Source organism: Brassica napus, chromosome C1 (assembly GCF_020379485.1).
Source record: "Brassica napus cultivar Da-Ae chromosome C1, Da-Ae, whole genome shotgun sequence".
In the NCBI taxonomy this organism is placed as follows: Eukaryota; Viridiplantae; Streptophyta; class Magnoliopsida; order Brassicales; family Brassicaceae; genus Brassica; species Brassica napus.
This window is the reverse complement of record NC_063444.1, coordinates 45,168,390-45,185,526: the sequence shown is the minus strand read 5'-3', so window position 1 is coordinate 45,185,526 and position 17,137 is coordinate 45,168,390. Positions and strand designations below refer to the sequence as shown.

The 17,137-nt window shown below is 35.5% G+C and overlaps 4 protein-coding genes across 4 annotated transcripts; 2 read left to right on the top strand and 2 right to left on the bottom strand.

The window, feature by feature from the left end:
• Positions 1-4,753: 4,753 nt before the first annotated feature.
• On the bottom strand, positions 4,754-8,267 carry LOC125580486 (ubiquitin carboxyl-terminal hydrolase 6-like). The gene is made up of 13 exons (XM_048744961.1): positions 7,377-8,267; positions 7,220-7,279; positions 6,865-6,965; positions 6,664-6,790; positions 6,520-6,579; positions 6,349-6,422; positions 6,094-6,175; positions 5,854-5,942; positions 5,662-5,731; positions 5,499-5,579; positions 5,345-5,419; positions 5,042-5,255; positions 4,754-4,953 (listed from the first exon to the last, which is right to left on the bottom strand). The coding sequence occupies exons 1-13, from the start codon at positions 7,689-7,691 to the stop codon at positions 4,898-4,900; spliced, it is 1,404 nt and encodes a 467-aa protein (XP_048600918.1). The 5' UTR covers positions 7,692-8,267; the 3' UTR covers positions 4,754-4,897.
• Positions 8,268-10,459: 2,192 nt separating this feature from the next.
• On the top strand, positions 10,460-13,468 carry LOC125580484. Its single transcript, XM_048744959.1, has 6 exons — positions 10,460-11,490; positions 11,563-11,674; positions 11,787-12,365; positions 12,454-12,572; positions 12,642-12,760; positions 12,842-13,468. Exons 3-6 carry the CDS (start codon positions 11,797-11,799, stop codon positions 13,331-13,333), a joined length of 1,299 nt encoding a protein of 432 aa, XP_048600916.1. The 5' UTR covers positions 10,460-11,490; positions 11,563-11,674; positions 11,787-11,796; the 3' UTR covers positions 13,334-13,468.
• LOC125580066 lies at positions 10,684-11,505 on the top strand. Its single transcript, XM_048744029.1, has one exon. The coding sequence runs from the start codon at positions 10,684-10,686 to the stop codon at positions 11,503-11,505; it is 822 nt and encodes a 273-aa protein (XP_048599986.1).
• A 431-nt stretch (positions 13,469-13,899) lies between the features above and the next one.
• On the bottom strand, positions 13,900-16,424 carry LOC125580485 (heat shock 70 kDa protein 15-like). The gene is made up of 2 exons (XM_048744960.1): positions 15,972-16,424; positions 13,900-15,881 (listed from the first exon to the last, which is right to left on the bottom strand). Exon 2 carries the CDS (start codon positions 15,066-15,068, stop codon positions 14,142-14,144), a length of 927 nt encoding a protein of 308 aa, XP_048600917.1. The 5' UTR covers positions 15,069-15,881; positions 15,972-16,424; the 3' UTR covers positions 13,900-14,141.
• Positions 16,425-17,137: the final 713 nt, after the last annotated feature.

The window sequence follows — 17,137 nt, the reverse complement described above, 5'->3', positions numbered from 1 at the left end:
CTCATGCGTGGTCTTTGTCTTTAAGGACATGGCGGAACATAGGTCTGTGGTGGTTTACTTGACTATCTATTCACAACTCAGGTGGAAACATGAAGACTTGAAGAGACGACGAGAAGCCTTTGGTATGATTCATTTTGTTTGGGTGTGTGGGATATACGATACCTTTGCGTTTCTTCAAAATACAAGATCAAGTTCATCATTTACTCCATTTAGCCACATGAATGTCGTGTCACGTACGGCATATTACGGTCTTCAGCTGTGTGGCCTCTTTTTCACATGGACGTAACTGTACCGTTAGTAGTCTTTCCTTCTCATTGGTTACAAATTGAATTACATTGGAGAGTCTCTAAGAGGAAAGTCGAGGTTTTGTATAGTCCACAAGTGGGTTCAGGCTGCTTATTCATGGCAATTATATGTTGGCGAGAAATTGCTTGTGAATCAAGCAACTTGTTGGAATATTCGAACTCAACATTTCAGCATGTTTGTGCAGCAGCTATAAACTTTCTCATATTTTCTGTGTTTCCGTCCTCAAGCACTAAGTTCTCTCTGGTTGTATGGGTTCTAACAAGATCACCAAATCATCAGCTCGTTTGTGGTGTATTGATAAGTATTTTCACGACAATACAACACCGATTACCTACCAAGAACGCTCGTGAAATTCTCTTTGCTGACGTAACGAGGTGCGTGTTTCAAGTGGGGTCATATGAAAGTCTTCTGTTGGACCTTTTCGATCGATCCTTACGTCTCCTCCATCTCAAGTGTCTCCAGTGAGCTGTTTCAGGGTGTCTCATGTATTTCAAATTGCGGAGTCTATCTTTACTTCTCCACTATGGGTTCACAAACAGATTTTGTCCCTTCCTCCGACGTTACAAATAGTGCCATGGTCGTTCTTCTCTGCCACTATATTCCACCTTGGGTTCTACTGTGTCATTTATAACGCATAATTTGGAGCGCTCTCTTACAGTAACGTCATGGGTCTGTGGCATATGGCTGCTAATTTGAGGTTCAGAATGATTAATATATTGATGATCATGGTTAACAGAAGAAGCATGTGTTTATGTCCTCTATGGATCGTATCTGGTTTCCTTCTACGAGGTCAAGTCGATCTATACGAAGTATTTCTTCACGAGGCGCAGAATCAGGTTGATCTAGGAAAGGCACCAACGTATAAGCATGATCAAGGAGAAACAATTGAATTTGTGGGTTCACAATCTTTCTTGCAAGTGAAGGTTCAAGAAAAACTCCAAACTTCGTATACGTTCACAGCAAAACGGCATCACTGTCATATTCTTCTCAAAATGGGCGACTTGCTTCCTACAAGGATAACCAAGGATCGTTTTTCTCAAGATGCATGTCACAAGCTTCTAGTTTCCAGTATAGGATCACTACAAGTATTTGAGAAGTTGGATGCTAATGCATATGACAAGTGTTTAGTTCAGCCTGAGTTTCTTTGCTCTGGCGTGTTCAAAATAATGTGCCGTGTTGGTTGCGAATGGTGTGCTTTACGATTCGCGGATGAATCTTTTCAACCCCGGGTGACCTGATGCAGCATAGCATCCTATTTCTATTGGGCTTTAGTTTTCTAGTTTCCTTTTTATTCTTGTTCTAGATAAAGATTAGTATTCTTAATATTTTGAAAGATAATGATTAAAGACTTCAGAATACATAACTATATCCTAATCCTTAAGGACTTACGTCTTTTCTTATTAGTATAAATAGTGAGCTCTTGATTCGTAAGAATCACAACTTTGATTATTGACTTATAAAACTTAGAGATTTATGTTAAACAACTCTTGATTCCTTATTTTTGGACATTCTTTGAGAATTCAACAGATCTTAAGAAGACTAAGATAACGGGCATTCTCAGAATTCAGCGTTAACTTCGCATTATCGGTTACTACGGTTACTTCTGCTCCATTAAAAGGTGAGTAAGACCTCAACATCCATTGGTATCTCTCACTACAGGCAGGAGTTTTGATTTTTATCTCTTTCCAGGGGCAATGCTGTGATGAGATCTGCAGCTAGAAAGAGCGTGAGCGAAGAGATCCAAGTTATGATGGACTCAATCTTACACATATTTGTATTAGATTCTATCAACTACTACACACACATATTTAAGATTATCCCAAAGAGTTCTTGTAATAGAAAATGGTGGTTTTTTAAGAGGGTTGTACCTGATTTATACATTAGCAGATAGGAAAATTTGGATAATTACCTCTACATGAAATTTTATTTTGAAAACTAAATCTTCATTAAAATATTTTAAAAACTACACTTCTGTGTAAGTCAAATGACTTAATTGTCCAGTTTTAATATTATTTTAATTTGTTAATATAATTATTTAATACCTAAACTTACTAAACGGATACTAATATTTATTAGAATAAACTTTATACCTTTGATTTGACGATACAAAAACAGACATCACCAACATTCATTTTCCTCGTTAATCATTTTTCCTAACTCACAAAGCATTTTTGCTACACTCTCTAGTTCTTCGTTTTAGGTTTGTATCATTTGTACATGATTACTACTCAAAGTCACGCTTGTACGTTGTATATTCAGAGCGTAAAACTCATAGCTGAGCTTTTGGATTTGAGTAAAATACTTTCTTATATTTTTGTTCACAAATGTCTTCCTTTCAAATGTATGAAAAAATTTGAAAACTAGTAGAAAGAAGATATTAAGGTTTTGGATAACAATTAATGTGAAAATGCATGAAGACAAGCTTTCTTATGATATTATCCTTTGGGACACACTTGCGCAAGATGGAACTTTATAATTTAATACTATATTTTCTAAAGTTGTGTCTCTAAATTTTGATTTGGTTAAATCTGAGTTCTGGTGATTTTTTGGTTTTAGCTTATCAACAAATTTCATTAATTTCATTAATTTCAATAATTTCATAAACATATTGGTACGTTCCACAAGAGATACAAAGTTGTTCGATGGATCTAAGGAAGAAAATTAATCTTTGAGCTTACTGAGATTTTCTTCTTAGCTTCTATTCTTCAGATTCTTATTGCACTAACGGGGTTTTGATTCTTTTTGTTATCTCCTTTCAGATTAATAGATTATTATTCATGTTACCTAAGTTTATCTGATTCTGATACAATCCAGAGAGCTTCGTAATTGATGGTGATGTTGTGTTGTTTTTTTTTAATATCAAAGCTGATGTTATGTTGTTATTAGGCCTGGAACTTATTATCGGAGATCCAGATCCACTCCGGATCCGCTCTGAAAATAAGATATATGGAGTGTCTGGATTCAAATCTGGATAGTAAAATCTTGGATCCGTCTAAATCGAATCCTGATCCGGATATCCGGATCCGTATTCTTAAAACACATTAAAATTTTAAATTTTATTAATACTAATATTAATATTTTATATATTAATATTTATACATAAATTAATTTTATAATATTATATTTTAGTTTTTACAATATTATATATATATATATATATATTTATAAATCTTGTATAAATATTTAATTTATGTATTATTTTTTAAAATTAGTATTTAAAAAAAAAAAATATTTTTACGGATCCAGATCAGGATATCCGCAGATAATATAATATAGAGACGAATATCCAAAATCTGGATATCCGAAAACCACGAATCCGGCTTCGGATATTAAATCTACGGATCCGACGGATCCGGATCTGGATACCCTAAATTTTCCAGATATTCGGATCCTTTCCAGACCTAGTTGTTATCTCATATTTTAATCTTTTTAAGATCTGCAAATTGTTATGTATACGGCCTGTCTCTAATTTTGATACAATCCATCTACGTTTTGTAACTATTATTGTTCTTTGACTTCTTTCATATGTATTGTCTCAGTATATGTGTAGGTAAAGTTTATAGGATCTAAGTATTTTAGATTCGGCTAAATTGATTTGTAGATTGATGTTAGCTGTTACTGAACTTAAACACACAAGCATACTAAAACAATAATTATTCTTAGGTTCACCCTCTAGGTTCACCAACCAATAGAATTTTGTTATTTTTAATTCGATATCTTTTATAAAAGGAAACAAAATATTATTAAATTATATTATGTTTTTAAAATAAAAAATTAAGAAAATAAATAAAAAAATAGTATTAGTTTCAAAAAAGGATTTCTTAAACAATATTTTTAACGTAGTCAATAAAACACTAAACCCTAAATCCTAAACCTAAACTCGTAAACCTTAAACCTTTGGATAAATCCTAAACTCTAAATAAAATCAATACACTAAAACACTCAAGGGTTTAGGGTTTAGTGTTTTGATTTAGAGTTTCAGATTTATCCAAAGGTTCAGGATTTACCCAAGGGTTTAGGACGTAAGATTAGAGTTTAGGGTTTAGTGTTTTGTTTACGACATTAAAAATATATTTTTTTAAGTTCTTTTTTTGTAACTACTATTATTTATTTTTATTTTTATTTTTTTTTACTTTTTTATTTTTAAAATATAATATAACTTGAAAATATTTTGTTTCATTTTCTAAAAAATATGATATATGAAATAATGAGATCCTATTGGTTGGTGAACCTAAGAGGTGAACCCAAGAATAACTCCTAAAACAATAAAACAAAAAAAAATCATAAAATCTGGATAAAATTGTCTTATTATATTTGAAAAATGTAGTTTTCAAAAAGTTAAAAAAGAGATGCATATTTCAAATTTTAAACTGTAAATAAGGTATTTTTGCAATTGTCCCTTAGCAGATTGATGTAATTTGCTTTTTTGTTCTAGTAAATTCGAAAATAGAAAAATTTGCGTTATTTATTTCTGCACTTACACAAGGTAAGTTCTTTCATATCCACATTGAGGTCAAACCAAAACAGAAAAAACAGAAAACCTTATCTTTCAAATTCTTAGCAAAGAGATAAAAAGAAAGTCCATGCGTTGTTACATGGAGACGAATCGGGCTTTGTACATAATGATGTACGCCATAGGATCACCACCTGCGAAAATCAATTATATTACCAAAATAAGAAACATACCAATTTAAAACGTATAGTGATGTACCAAAACCACAGACATTATTTTTACCTGTTCCGTCTCCGGATAGCTTCATGATGTCTTCCTCCTGTTGTGGGCTCAGGCGGGTATCATCATACTTAATCCATGTGCCACTCTCTTGCTTGACCCAAGCAAGATAATGACCATTGTCGGTTGTAATCCCCTCGTGGGTCAGCACACTGACCAGGTCATAGATTCCCGTTTGGGCAGCGGTGGATGATTTCCCACTCTCCTTTGATGGTTCCTGCAAACATATACAAAGCAAAAATCTTTTCTAAAAGATTGTGTACTTCACATATGATTTGTATGTACCAAATGATAGAGATGGTGTACCTCTGCATCGGTCATTTTCACATCGCTGTCCATTGAGCTAGTGCCAAGCCTTTTATCTTTCTCATCTCTCAGTTTCTAAAAACGACATAGCTGACAGTTAACTCGGTTACACCAGCTCATGTAATTTGAGCTCAGCACAAGAGACAATGCAAACCTGGCGTGGAGCTTCCAGTTTCTTACGGAGTTCCTCAGAACAAAGTTCATAGATATCCAACTCCAGCGGATAATCCACTTTCTGCAAAAGGTCAAACAAGTTGGTGTTTTGACCATCTGAATATTTTTGGTCAAGATTTAAAAACAGAAAGCAAACGTAGAACCTTGAGAATCTTTGCGTTCTGGCTAGTCTCCTTTTCCCAGATGAAACGCATAAACCGAAAGGTCAAGTACCTTCAAGATCATGAATAAGAGATTAGAAATCACTTAATTATTAAGTTAGGGTTCTCTGGAACATGCCACAAGAGGATCACATAGTACCAATCAAGGTCACAAACAAAAAGAATGGACTCCACCTTGGCAAAGAATCTATAAGGGACTCGATGTGGAAATCCGCATTACGGCCCAGAGCCTTAGACCTTTTTTCAAGTTTATCTTTCAGTCCCTACAGTAAGACATGAGGTTAGTCATTATATCGAAGGTTTTATGTAAGCACATTAAGCCCACGTTGTCCTACTATTTATATAATATGTTGCAGACATACAAATCAGAAAGTCTCCATATGGATGTTCTAATCCTTCCTGCAAGTGGTTTACCTCGTTTGATATAAAACATGATAGAAATAGTACAGATTCGGTCGTTGTGATCTCTTCTTCACCAGATTCTGGACAATGCACTCTATAGAACAGAACCAGTTATAACAACTCAATATGTTAAGCAAGATGAAGAAAGAAACTCAGGAACTAACATCTTTGCATTGTTTACAGAGGCCCAAGACCAGTTATATGGATGATCTACACAAATAATATAAGCAATATATGACACTGAGATGTGATCATTTGAAGGGATACCTGCTCCAAAGATTGACACCAAAGAGAGCTTTCACAGGGTCAGAATCTTCGCTGGAAGATGGGGGTTTTAGGGACTGAGAAAGAGTGTTTAAAAGATTCGTCCAACATTCTTCAGCATCCTGTCAGACAATTGCTTAAATAATGCAATTGGATTTGCAATAATAAACAAACCTGAGGCATGTAATTTCCATTCTGCACATCGCCAAACACAGCAAATTTGTTTCTTAATGCCTGCATCAAGACCAATGATGATATGAGCCAAGAAGTGGAAACTTCCAAATCTTATGATGAAATATGGACAACCAGCAAACTAACATTCCAGAATTTGTCAGGGGAAACAGCTTCGCCACCTCTATTAAGCGCGCGAAATAGCTCACGTGTGGCAACTGTGAGCAAGTGAGAATTCTCGTCCACATGATTACTTGGCCCATCAAGTGAGTAACTGTTTTAAGAGGGAATTGTTTTTATGAGAAAGTTTTATTGAATAAAAGACAGAAGGATAAGAGATAAACTGACTTGGATAATGCAGAGTTTAACTCTGGAACAGACTTTAAGCACTGCACAGTGGAGTTCATGTAACACGTGTTGCCCAGATTGAGAAGGCCCGCACTGTAACCCTGAAACCAATGGTTGGTTCAAACTCTATGAATGTACATTGTCCAGGTTACAAGCGTTGTAGTTTGTAAAGTTAGCAAACCCTACGAAACACACTGATAAGGTATGTCTGCCAGTAGCCTAGTATACTACAGAACTGTTACTAGCCTAGGTAGTTTTGTTCTACACTGAAACTACAGCAGAACTGTTACTAGCCTAGGTAGTTTTGTTCTAGACTGAAACTACAGCAGCCATTTGATTGCCAAAAAAGAATTACTAGATTCGTGGCTTGCTTTTCTTCAGGAGCTTTCACAGCAGTTCCCATCAGCTTTTGATCCTAGACACAAACAAAACAAAACAAACGAATAAGCATGTTCAGAAAAAATGAAGCAATTGAGCAAAAACGAACTTAGTCATCACATTAAATCACACACCAGCGCAAATCTATATTTAGGATCTGTTGCAATTTCCAAAGCTTGTTTAAGCTTTCCTAGCGACTCCAAAGAGTGAGCAACTCTCTTAAGCTGATCATCGGGAATTGTAGGTAATATTTCTTGTTCATTCTTAACATCAACCACCTGCTTGTGCTCAATCAGACATGGTGGCTTAACAAAGCATTTCCAAAAATCTTCCCAGAAGATCTTAAAGTCGATTGGTCCGCCCCCTTCAACATATTCCTTAAAACGTTTCGCGCCTAGCTCAAATGCCAGAGACCATTGACTAGGCGGACAAGTTTCATCAAGAAGCATGTTCTGAAAGTTAGTTCGGTCAAAACAAGGTGTAACTTCTTTAAGAAGTATGTCCAACTTCTTTAGTCAATATTTATAATATTCTGTTATAGAGCTTGAAACAAGTTAAGAAATGGGTCATATCCTACCAAACTTATTTTTTGAAAAAATAACACACATAGTTCTAGTGACTATCTACTTACTAAAAAAGATATTAATCTATAATAAAACAAATATCTAAACTCTCAAGTAATAAAAGGGAAAGTTAATAAACCCTCCGACGAAAATAAACCCTCTCCGACGAATGAGTGGATCAGGGATCGATTTTGGTAATCAGAAGTGTCTTGCAACCAAGACACGTATCGTCACTGTGCTTGGCGATGAGATTTCTGCTCTGTTTTTTTTTTGGGAGAAGCAGCGATTCTTTGGAATCGATGGCAATAACCCTAAAAACTTGATTTCTCAAGTTAAAAGGTTAGTGGGGCGAAGATTCTCTGATGTTGAGCTGCAGAGAGACATAAAATCTCTCCCGTACTCTGTGATTGAAGGAGAAGATGGATATCCTTTGATTTGTGTTAGCTACTTGGGAAAGGAGAAATACTTCACACCTACAGAAGTTATGGGCATGATCTTCTTTAAATTGAAAACCATGATTTTGAAGCATCAGCCTCTGGCTGTGGTGAATTGCATTATTTCTATACGTGCGTACTTTGGTCATCTCGAGCGTAGATGTGTTTTGGATGCGGCGAGCATTGCTGGGTTGTCTACATTACATTTGATTCACGAAACTACCGCTACGGCTTTAGAATACGGTATTCTTAGGCCTAATTTTCCGGAGCGTTGGCAGGTCGCATTCATTGACATCGGTCATTCAAGTCTGCAAACCTGCCAACGCTCCAGAAAATTAGGCCTAAGAATACTGTATTCTAAAGCCGTAGCGGTAGTTTCGTGAATCAACTGTAATGTAGATAACCCAGAAATGCTCGCCGCATCCAAAACACATCTACGCCCGAGATGACCAAAATACGCAGTTATAGAAATAATGCAATTCACCACAGCCAGAGGCTGATGCTTCAAAATCATGGTTTTCAATTTAAAGAAGATCATGCCCATAACTTCTGTAGGTGTGAAGTATTCCTCCTTTCCCAAGTAGCTAACACAAATCAAAGGATATCCATCTTCTCCTTCAATCACAGAGTACGGGAGAGATTTTATGTCTCTCTGCAGCTCAACATCAGAGAATCTTCGCCCCACTAACCTTTTATCTTGAGAAATCAAGTTTTTAGGGTTATTGCCATCGATTCCAAAGAATCGCTCTGCTTCTCCCCAAAAAAAACCAGAGCTGAAATCTCATCGCCAAGCACAGTGACTATACGTGTCTTGGTTGCAACGGCAACAAGACACTTCTGATTACCAAAATCGATCCTTGATCCACTCATTCGTCGGAGAAGGTTTATTTTCGTCGGAGGGTTTATTTACTTTCCCTTTTGTTACTTGAGAGTTTAGATATTTGTTTTATTATAGATTAATATTTTTTTTAGTAAGTAGAGAGTCACTAGAACTATGTGTTTTTTTTCCCAAAAAATAAGTTTGTAGGATATGACCCATTTCTTAACTTGTTTCAAGCTCTATAACAGAATATTATAAATATTGACTAACGTTTAATATTTTATCAATTTAAAAAAATATATATAATTTTAATATTTTAACTTAAACAATTTTCATTTTATGCATTAACCTTTAATCCCACCCATTTCACCTTATAATGGAATAATATAAATATTGAATATTTTTTAATATATCTATCAATTTATAATATATATATTATACCTTTCAAAATCTTCATTTTATTATCATACTTTTAAGATTTTGTTAAAAACATATATTTATTAGCACCGAAATCATGTACCTTTTTTTAAAGCGCCAAATCATATACATTGAAAAACAAAACCGTTGATAAACCTAGTGGAAAAAACTAATAACTAAAAGTAGAAGCATTATATACACATAATATTTATATTGCCGGTTTTAAATATATAAAAAAGAGATTAGGGTTTTAATTAATATTAAAAATATCCAACAACCTACGGGTTTAAAAAAGCAAACTCAATTCTGAATTAGGTTTAGCCTAAATAGTTAGAAAAAATTAGGCGGATTAAAAGGGGTAAAACCAGTGTTTGAGTTGTTACCAAAATGGTTGCGAGAGAGGGCAGAAGAAGCAGTTCCTTAAAAGCCTTTTAAGCCTATATGCAGAAAAACAGAAACCAACTTGTTTTGTAAAGTGACCGTTTCAGATATTTATAAGAAAGTAGATCTCGAAAAGAAAACTTTACCTTTGTGTTCTCAAACGAAAATCGACATATTGTTCTTCACCTCTTGTGTTCCCGATGAAAAACATCTTCTGAAACCGACCTGTCTTTAAAATGGCGATCGCCTTTTGCGCCATAGCGCGAGGCGCATTCAGGCGATGGCTCTGTCCCCATGTACCTCCTAGGCGAGGGTGGGTTCCGTAAGGCGCGCGCCATGGGTGCCTTGTCGAGAAGGCGAGCCTGTCCAAGACGAGCGTAAGGCGAGATTAATGTAAACCGTATCTAAGCCAGGTATGAAACCAAGCCTTAATTAATAATTAAACCTTGGACTTCAAAAAAACTTAACCGTCGGGGAAACTTAAACGCCTAAATAACGATGAGAACCCTAGCTTTATAAAAGAGAAGTTACGTAAAACATCAAGGTTTTTTGCTTAAAGTTAGAACTCTCTAGTCTCTACTCTTTCCAATCTCGTTTATGCTTATTCTTCTTATACATTCATGTGTTCCTTTGTCACAGATTAGAACGTACTGCGGTTGCTTTGGTCCGAGTTAACACACACGGTTAGTCTTTCACTCTCTGCACTTTCTTTTTTTTGTTCTCTTTTTTGTCTTCATTCTGTCTCATTTTTGGTCAGTGATCACAGTCTAGTTATGGATCATAACTTATGATCAGTATGGTTTTTTTTACTTTGATCACAGTTTTAATGTCTGAGGCTGGGGCTAGTGCTACACGTCGTGAAGTTGATCCAGGAAGAAAATATGGGATCATGTTGAATAACAATTCCAACTCTTGGAAGTGTATCTTCTGTAAGAAAGACTTCAACGCTGGAATTTCACATCTCAAGCAACACTTGAGAGGGGATCATAGGAATGCCAGAGCTTGTACTTTATGTCCACCACATGTGAGAGAGTCGTTAATCAAATACAAACAGATGAAGGAGGACGAGAAAGCTGCTCGTAACTTGGCTCTCCAAGAAGAAGAAGAAGGTCTTGACGAGTATGATGAAGAGTGCGGGAAAGAAAGTCAGCTGCGACGGTTTATCCATGCTAAGAAGAGGAGAGTTAGAGGTCCACTGGACAGGTATGTGACTGTTCCTCCTCCTGATGTTTTGCAAGGAAGGAAAGATAGAAAGAGTACTCTTGGAGCTGCTTGTGATAAAGAGGCAAGGGAAGATGTATGTGGAGATATAACTAGGTGGTTTTTGGATGCTGGTCTTGCGTTCAATGCAGTCAACTATCCTAGTTTTGACAAGATGATTCGATCAATTGGGCTATATGGACCAGGATTGAAACCACCAAGTATGTATGAATTAAGGGCTCCACTGCTTAATAAAGAAGTGCATAACACTCTTGTCCAAATTGAGGATAACAAGAAGGAGTGGGCTAGTAAAGGATGTTCACTTATGTCTGATGGTTGGAGAGATTCAGTGGCTAAGAAAGACATTGTCAACTTCCTAGTTAATTCCCCTAAAGGTTCTGTTTTCATGAAGTCAAAAGATGTTTCCGAAGTGGTACGTATGATCTGAACCAGTATTTATTTTCAAAGTTTATATTTCTTTGTTTTAACACTTTATTTTTTTTAGGTGAAAGATGCAACGTTGTTGTTTAACTTGCTAGATGATATGGTTGAGGAGATTGGAGAAGCTAATGTAGTTCAAGTCATCACAGACAATGCAAAGAACTACATAAAAGCTGGTATGTATGATATGAACCAGTATTTATTTCCAATCTTTGTTTTAACATTTGATATATTTTTTTTTTTGTAACACTAATATAAAATATTTAAATTCATGAAAATTGCGTGAAGCAAAAAATGCATGTTCATGAATGGATATATCTACAGCCATGTCCCTCTTGTGAACATGATGAGGAAATTCACAAAGCAAAGAAATCTGCACAGGCCGGCTATAACAAGGTTTGCTACTTCTTCCATAACCATGACTCAGTTTCTTAAACAGCAGAAGCCTTTAAGGGAAATGGTCAATTCTGCTGAATGGAGTGAGTCTAAATGGCCCAAAGAAGCTGGAGCGGGAAAAGTTAGACAGTATCTTATGCAAGCGAGTTTTTGGAAGAATATTCGACGTGTTCTGAAGCTTATGACTCCTCTTGTCAAAGTACTTAGGATGGTTGATGGAGAGAGAAAACCAGCTATGGGATACATTTATGCAGCCATGGACAGGGCAAAAGAGACAACCGAAAGGGATTTCAACTGGAATAAAGAGAAGTACGAAGAAGCCTTTGAGACCATTGACAAAAGGTGGCAGTGTCAGCTTCATCATCCTTTGCATGCTGCTGGGTATTTCCTAAACCCTTCAATCCATTACAAATATCACGATGATGTACGTTGCGCCGAAGTGGAAGGGGGCTTGTACAATTGCATTACTAGGTTGTTTTTTTAAATTGTGTTTTTGTTTTGTATTAATAGGTTGGTACACCATTTTCAGATGATAGTTTTGTTTGTGTTTCATTAATAGGTTGGTTCCAAATACAGAGACTCAAGACAAGATAATGACAGAGTTGGATGCTTTCAAGGACGCTACTGGTATCTTCGGCCACGACATGGCCATTAGGCAAAGAGATATCAAAGCACCAGGTAACACAAATTTGAATTACTTTTAGATAATTGATCTAAATAAATACTAACAAGATTTTTATTTTAAAGCTGAATGGTGGTCTTGTTATGGATCTTCTGCTCCAAATCTGAGAAGCTTTGCTGTTAAGATCCTTAGTCTGACTTGTAGTGCTACTGGTTGTGAAAGAAATTGGAGTATTTTCCAACTTGTAAGTCTTTTTAATCACCTTTATTGTATATTTTTAGGTGATTTTTTTTAACTTATAAGTTTTAAACTTGATTTGTAACAGCTTCATACGAAGAAGAGAAATCGCCTAGCACAACATCGGCTGAACAACATGGTTTTTGTGAAGTACAACAGAGCTCTAAAACGCAGAAGCTTGAGAAGTGTGTGTGCCACCAGAGATCCTATTCTTTTGGATGAAATTGATGATAGCAATGAGTGGTTGTTTAGAAGAATGGATGGAGATTCATCTGATAATGATGATTTGGTGTGGGAAGATGATGATTTGCCATGGAATGTTGTGAGCCAAGCTATGGGTGTTGAAGAACCCAGCTATTCTACTAGAGGAGTTGGAGCAAAAGGTGCAAGTTCATCTAAAACAGATAAAGGGAAAGGTATTGCTAGCTCAAACCAGAAGCAATCATCTGCGCCTGCTATGAGATTGGTTGATGAAGAAGATGAGTTGGAAGAAGATTTAGATGAAGATGATTTTGGGTATGAGGATGTTGAGTACGATGATGAAGATGACAATAATGGTGTTTCTGAAGATGAATTTTAGGTATTGGTTTTGATTTATTTATTATGATATTATCTTTTGGTTTCTACATTTGAGACTTTGTTTTTGGGTTTTTTTTTTGAATAATTTTGTTTTGGTTTAACTATCTTCAAATAATAAAGCTTGCAACTTATTTAAATTTAGTGTATCAATAATTGCATAAGTGTTTTCTATGTTTCTTCTCCAATACAAAACAAAACAAGACGTAACTAACATGTTCTTCAAGGCGAGCGCCATATTGCGCCATGGCGCGAGGCGCAAGGCTCGGCACGTCTCGCCTTGGTGCGCCATGCGCCATTTTAAACACAGGTTGGCTCTGGCTCTCATTTCCCTGCTATTATCAAAAGCCTAACCCAGTTTTTTTCTAAGGAGCCCATGCGTACAATGAATGCAAGTGAGTCTGTGGCGAGGGGATGCGCTTTACAGTGTGCTATGCTCACGGCTATGCTCAGTTCCAAATCCAAACCTCCAAAACTGGTGGTTTGTGATATTTTACCTTTCTCAATTTCGCTGGCATGGATAGGAGCTTCTGGGAATCAGGAGAGCACCACCCTTTTCCCCAAAGGAACCCCTATCCCTAGTGTCGAAACGCTTACTTTTTATCCTTCTGAACCAACCTCTGTCGATGTTCAGTACACACATCTGACCGACGAGTTTCAAGCACCTCTAAAAATCAGCAGATACTCGATTGATCCCCCCCAGCGTGAAGTGAAAGTGAGATTGACCCTCAACGGAATCGTCGTTGTTGAATTGGCAACTGTACGTTTTTTGTTGTTATATTATAACTTCTATAATCATCTTAATGAAATGGTTACAAACTTGTAGTTTTAGGTTGTTGGACTGCATCTACATCACCAACACGGAGTCCTGCATCAGAGAGAGCTTTCTCTAGAGGCACCTTAAGACGCTGCAGTAACGGAGAACAAATTTCTACAAAATCTTTCGTCTTGATAACCAAATCCTCAATACCCAATGGTGCCAATTCATTTTCGCTGAGAACCTTCTTCAGCTCCTCACACTCTCTGAGGCTGAGAGAGGCCTTGGAGATCTGAGAAAAATGATTCAAAAGAACTTCATCAAAGTCCCTTCCTCCCAACCACCGATCAAAGCCATGAGACAAAACTTTGAGTTGCCCCTTTGTGAAGCGTGTAATGCAGACTTGCAGACTTGAATGACTGATGTCAATGAATGCGATCTGCCAACGCTCCGGAAAATTAGGCCTAAGAATACCGTATTCTAAAGCCGTAGCAGTAGTTTCGTGAATCAAATGTAATGTAGACAACCCAGCAATGCTCGCCGCATCCAAAACACATCTACGCTCGAGATGACCAAAGTACGCAGGTATAGAAATAATGCAATTCACCACAGCCAGAGGCTGATGCTTCAAAATCATGGTTTTCAATTTAAAGAAGATCATGCCCATAACTTCTGTAGGTGTGAAGTATTCCTCCTTTCCCAAGTAGCTAACACAAATCAATGGATATCCATCTTCTCCTTCAATCACAGAGTACGGGAGAGATTTTATGTCTCTCTGCAGCTCAACATCAGAGAATCTTCGCCCCACTAACCTTTTAACTTGAGAAATCAAGTTTTTAGGGTTATTGCCATCGATTCCAAGGAATCGTTGCTTCTCTCCAAAAAAAAACAGAGCAGAAATCTCATCGCCAAGCACAGTGACGATAAGTGTCTTGGTTGCAAGACACTTCTGATTACCAAAATCGATCCCTGATCCACTCATTCGTCGGAGAGCGTTTATTTTCGTCGGAGGGTTTATTTACTTTCCCTTTTGTTACTTGAGAGTTTAGATATTTGTTTTATTATAGATTAATATCTTTTTTAGTAAGTAGAGAGTCACTAGAACTATATTTTTTTTTTCAAAAAATAAGTTTGGTAGGATATGACCCATTTCTTAACTTGTTTCAAGCTCTATAACAGAATATTATAAATACTGACTAACGTTTAATATTTTATCAATTTAAAAAAATATATATAATTTTAATATTCTAACTTAAACAATTTTCATTTTATGCATTAACCTTCAATCCCACCCATTTCACCTTATAATGGAATAATAGAAATATTGAATATTTTTTAATATATCTATCAATATATAATATATAGATTATACCTTTCAAAATCTTCATTTTATTATCATACTTTTAAGATTTTGTTAAAAACATATATTTATTAGCACCGATGTCATGTACCTTTTTTTAAAGCGCCAAATCATATACATTGAAAAACAAAACCGTTGATAAACCTAGTGGAAAAAACTAATAACTAAAAGTAGAAGCATTATATACACATAATATTTATATTGCCGGTTTTAAATATATAAAAAAGAGATTAGGGTTTTAATTAATATTAAAAATATCCAACAACCTACGGGTTTAAAAAAGCAAACTCAATTCTTAATTAGGTTTAGCCTAAATAGTTTGAAAAAATTAGAAAAAATTAAGCGGATTAAAAGGGGTAAAACCAGTGCTTGAGTTGTTACCAAAATGGTTGTGAGAGATTGCAGAAGAAGCAGCTCCTTAAAAGCCTTTTAAGCCTATATGCAGAAAAACAGAAACCAACTTGTTTTGTAAAGTGAACGTTTCAGATATTTATAAGAAAGTAGATCTCGAAAAGAAAACTTTACCTTTGTGTTCTCAGACGAAAATCGACATATTGTTCTTCACCTCTTGTGTTCCCGGTGAAAAACATCTTCTGAAACCGACAACTATAGACATGTTCGGTTTTGAATAACCGCCCTTCACAAAACAGAAAATTGAATAAAGGAATGAAATATACCTTATTCTTATTGTAGCTTGTCTGAGAAAGAGAACACAAATGTGATCACAAGCTATATGCTCCCATTGCAGGCATTTATGAGGCTTCTATACGGGTCAAAATCTTGTGTCTGAAGATACTTCCTCCTTCCTTTCACAACAGAAAAAAAAGAGAGTTGTAAGGTCTTGAGGACATGAGACAATATAACCAAAAAAAGAGTTGTGAGAAAACTTAGGTTAGATATGGTTGTATATATAGCATTAAGTTAGAAGCCTCATAAATGCCTGCAATGGGAGCATATAGCTTGTAAATAAGTGGTCAAAAAAAAAACTTGTAAATATATCAAGTAAAATCTGTGTAAAATATATGTAGTTAGCGATGCTTTACATATCTTTCAAATATATACGGTACTATAGGAATATAATATCTCAAGTAAAATCTTTTTCAACTAAAACAAAAATATGGTAAAATAAAATTAGTTAATTAGCTCAATATGGTGATAGAATATCGATTTAAATTCAATATATAAGACTACAAAAGTCAACCTTCATTTTTAAGTTTTAACACAAACTAGATTTTGACCCGTGCACCCGCACAAATGTTTATTTTATCTTTTATATAAATATATATATGTTGTAAGTAGAGAGTTTTATATATATATTTTAGATAATTAGATTATACCATTTTCGTATATTTTAAGGTTTACCCAAATATATAGTTGGATTTCCAATTTTTCTTAATTAATAACCTAAGCCTATTACTTTTCTTAATATATTGCTATCTATATTTCTAAACAATTTTTTTTTACTGCTATCCATGTTTCCAAACATTTTTTAAAGTACTTCTACTTTAATAAGTCAGAATATTTTAAAACAGAATATCAGTTTCCATAACTTTAGTCAGCTTGATGCTCAAGATATGTGATTATAACCAGAACTCTATAATTCCTTTTTTTATAAATCCCATTAAAGGCGTGACTGGTTTTTCCGCTACTCCCGCAAACTGCTAGGGGTTATTGACATTTTGAAACAATCA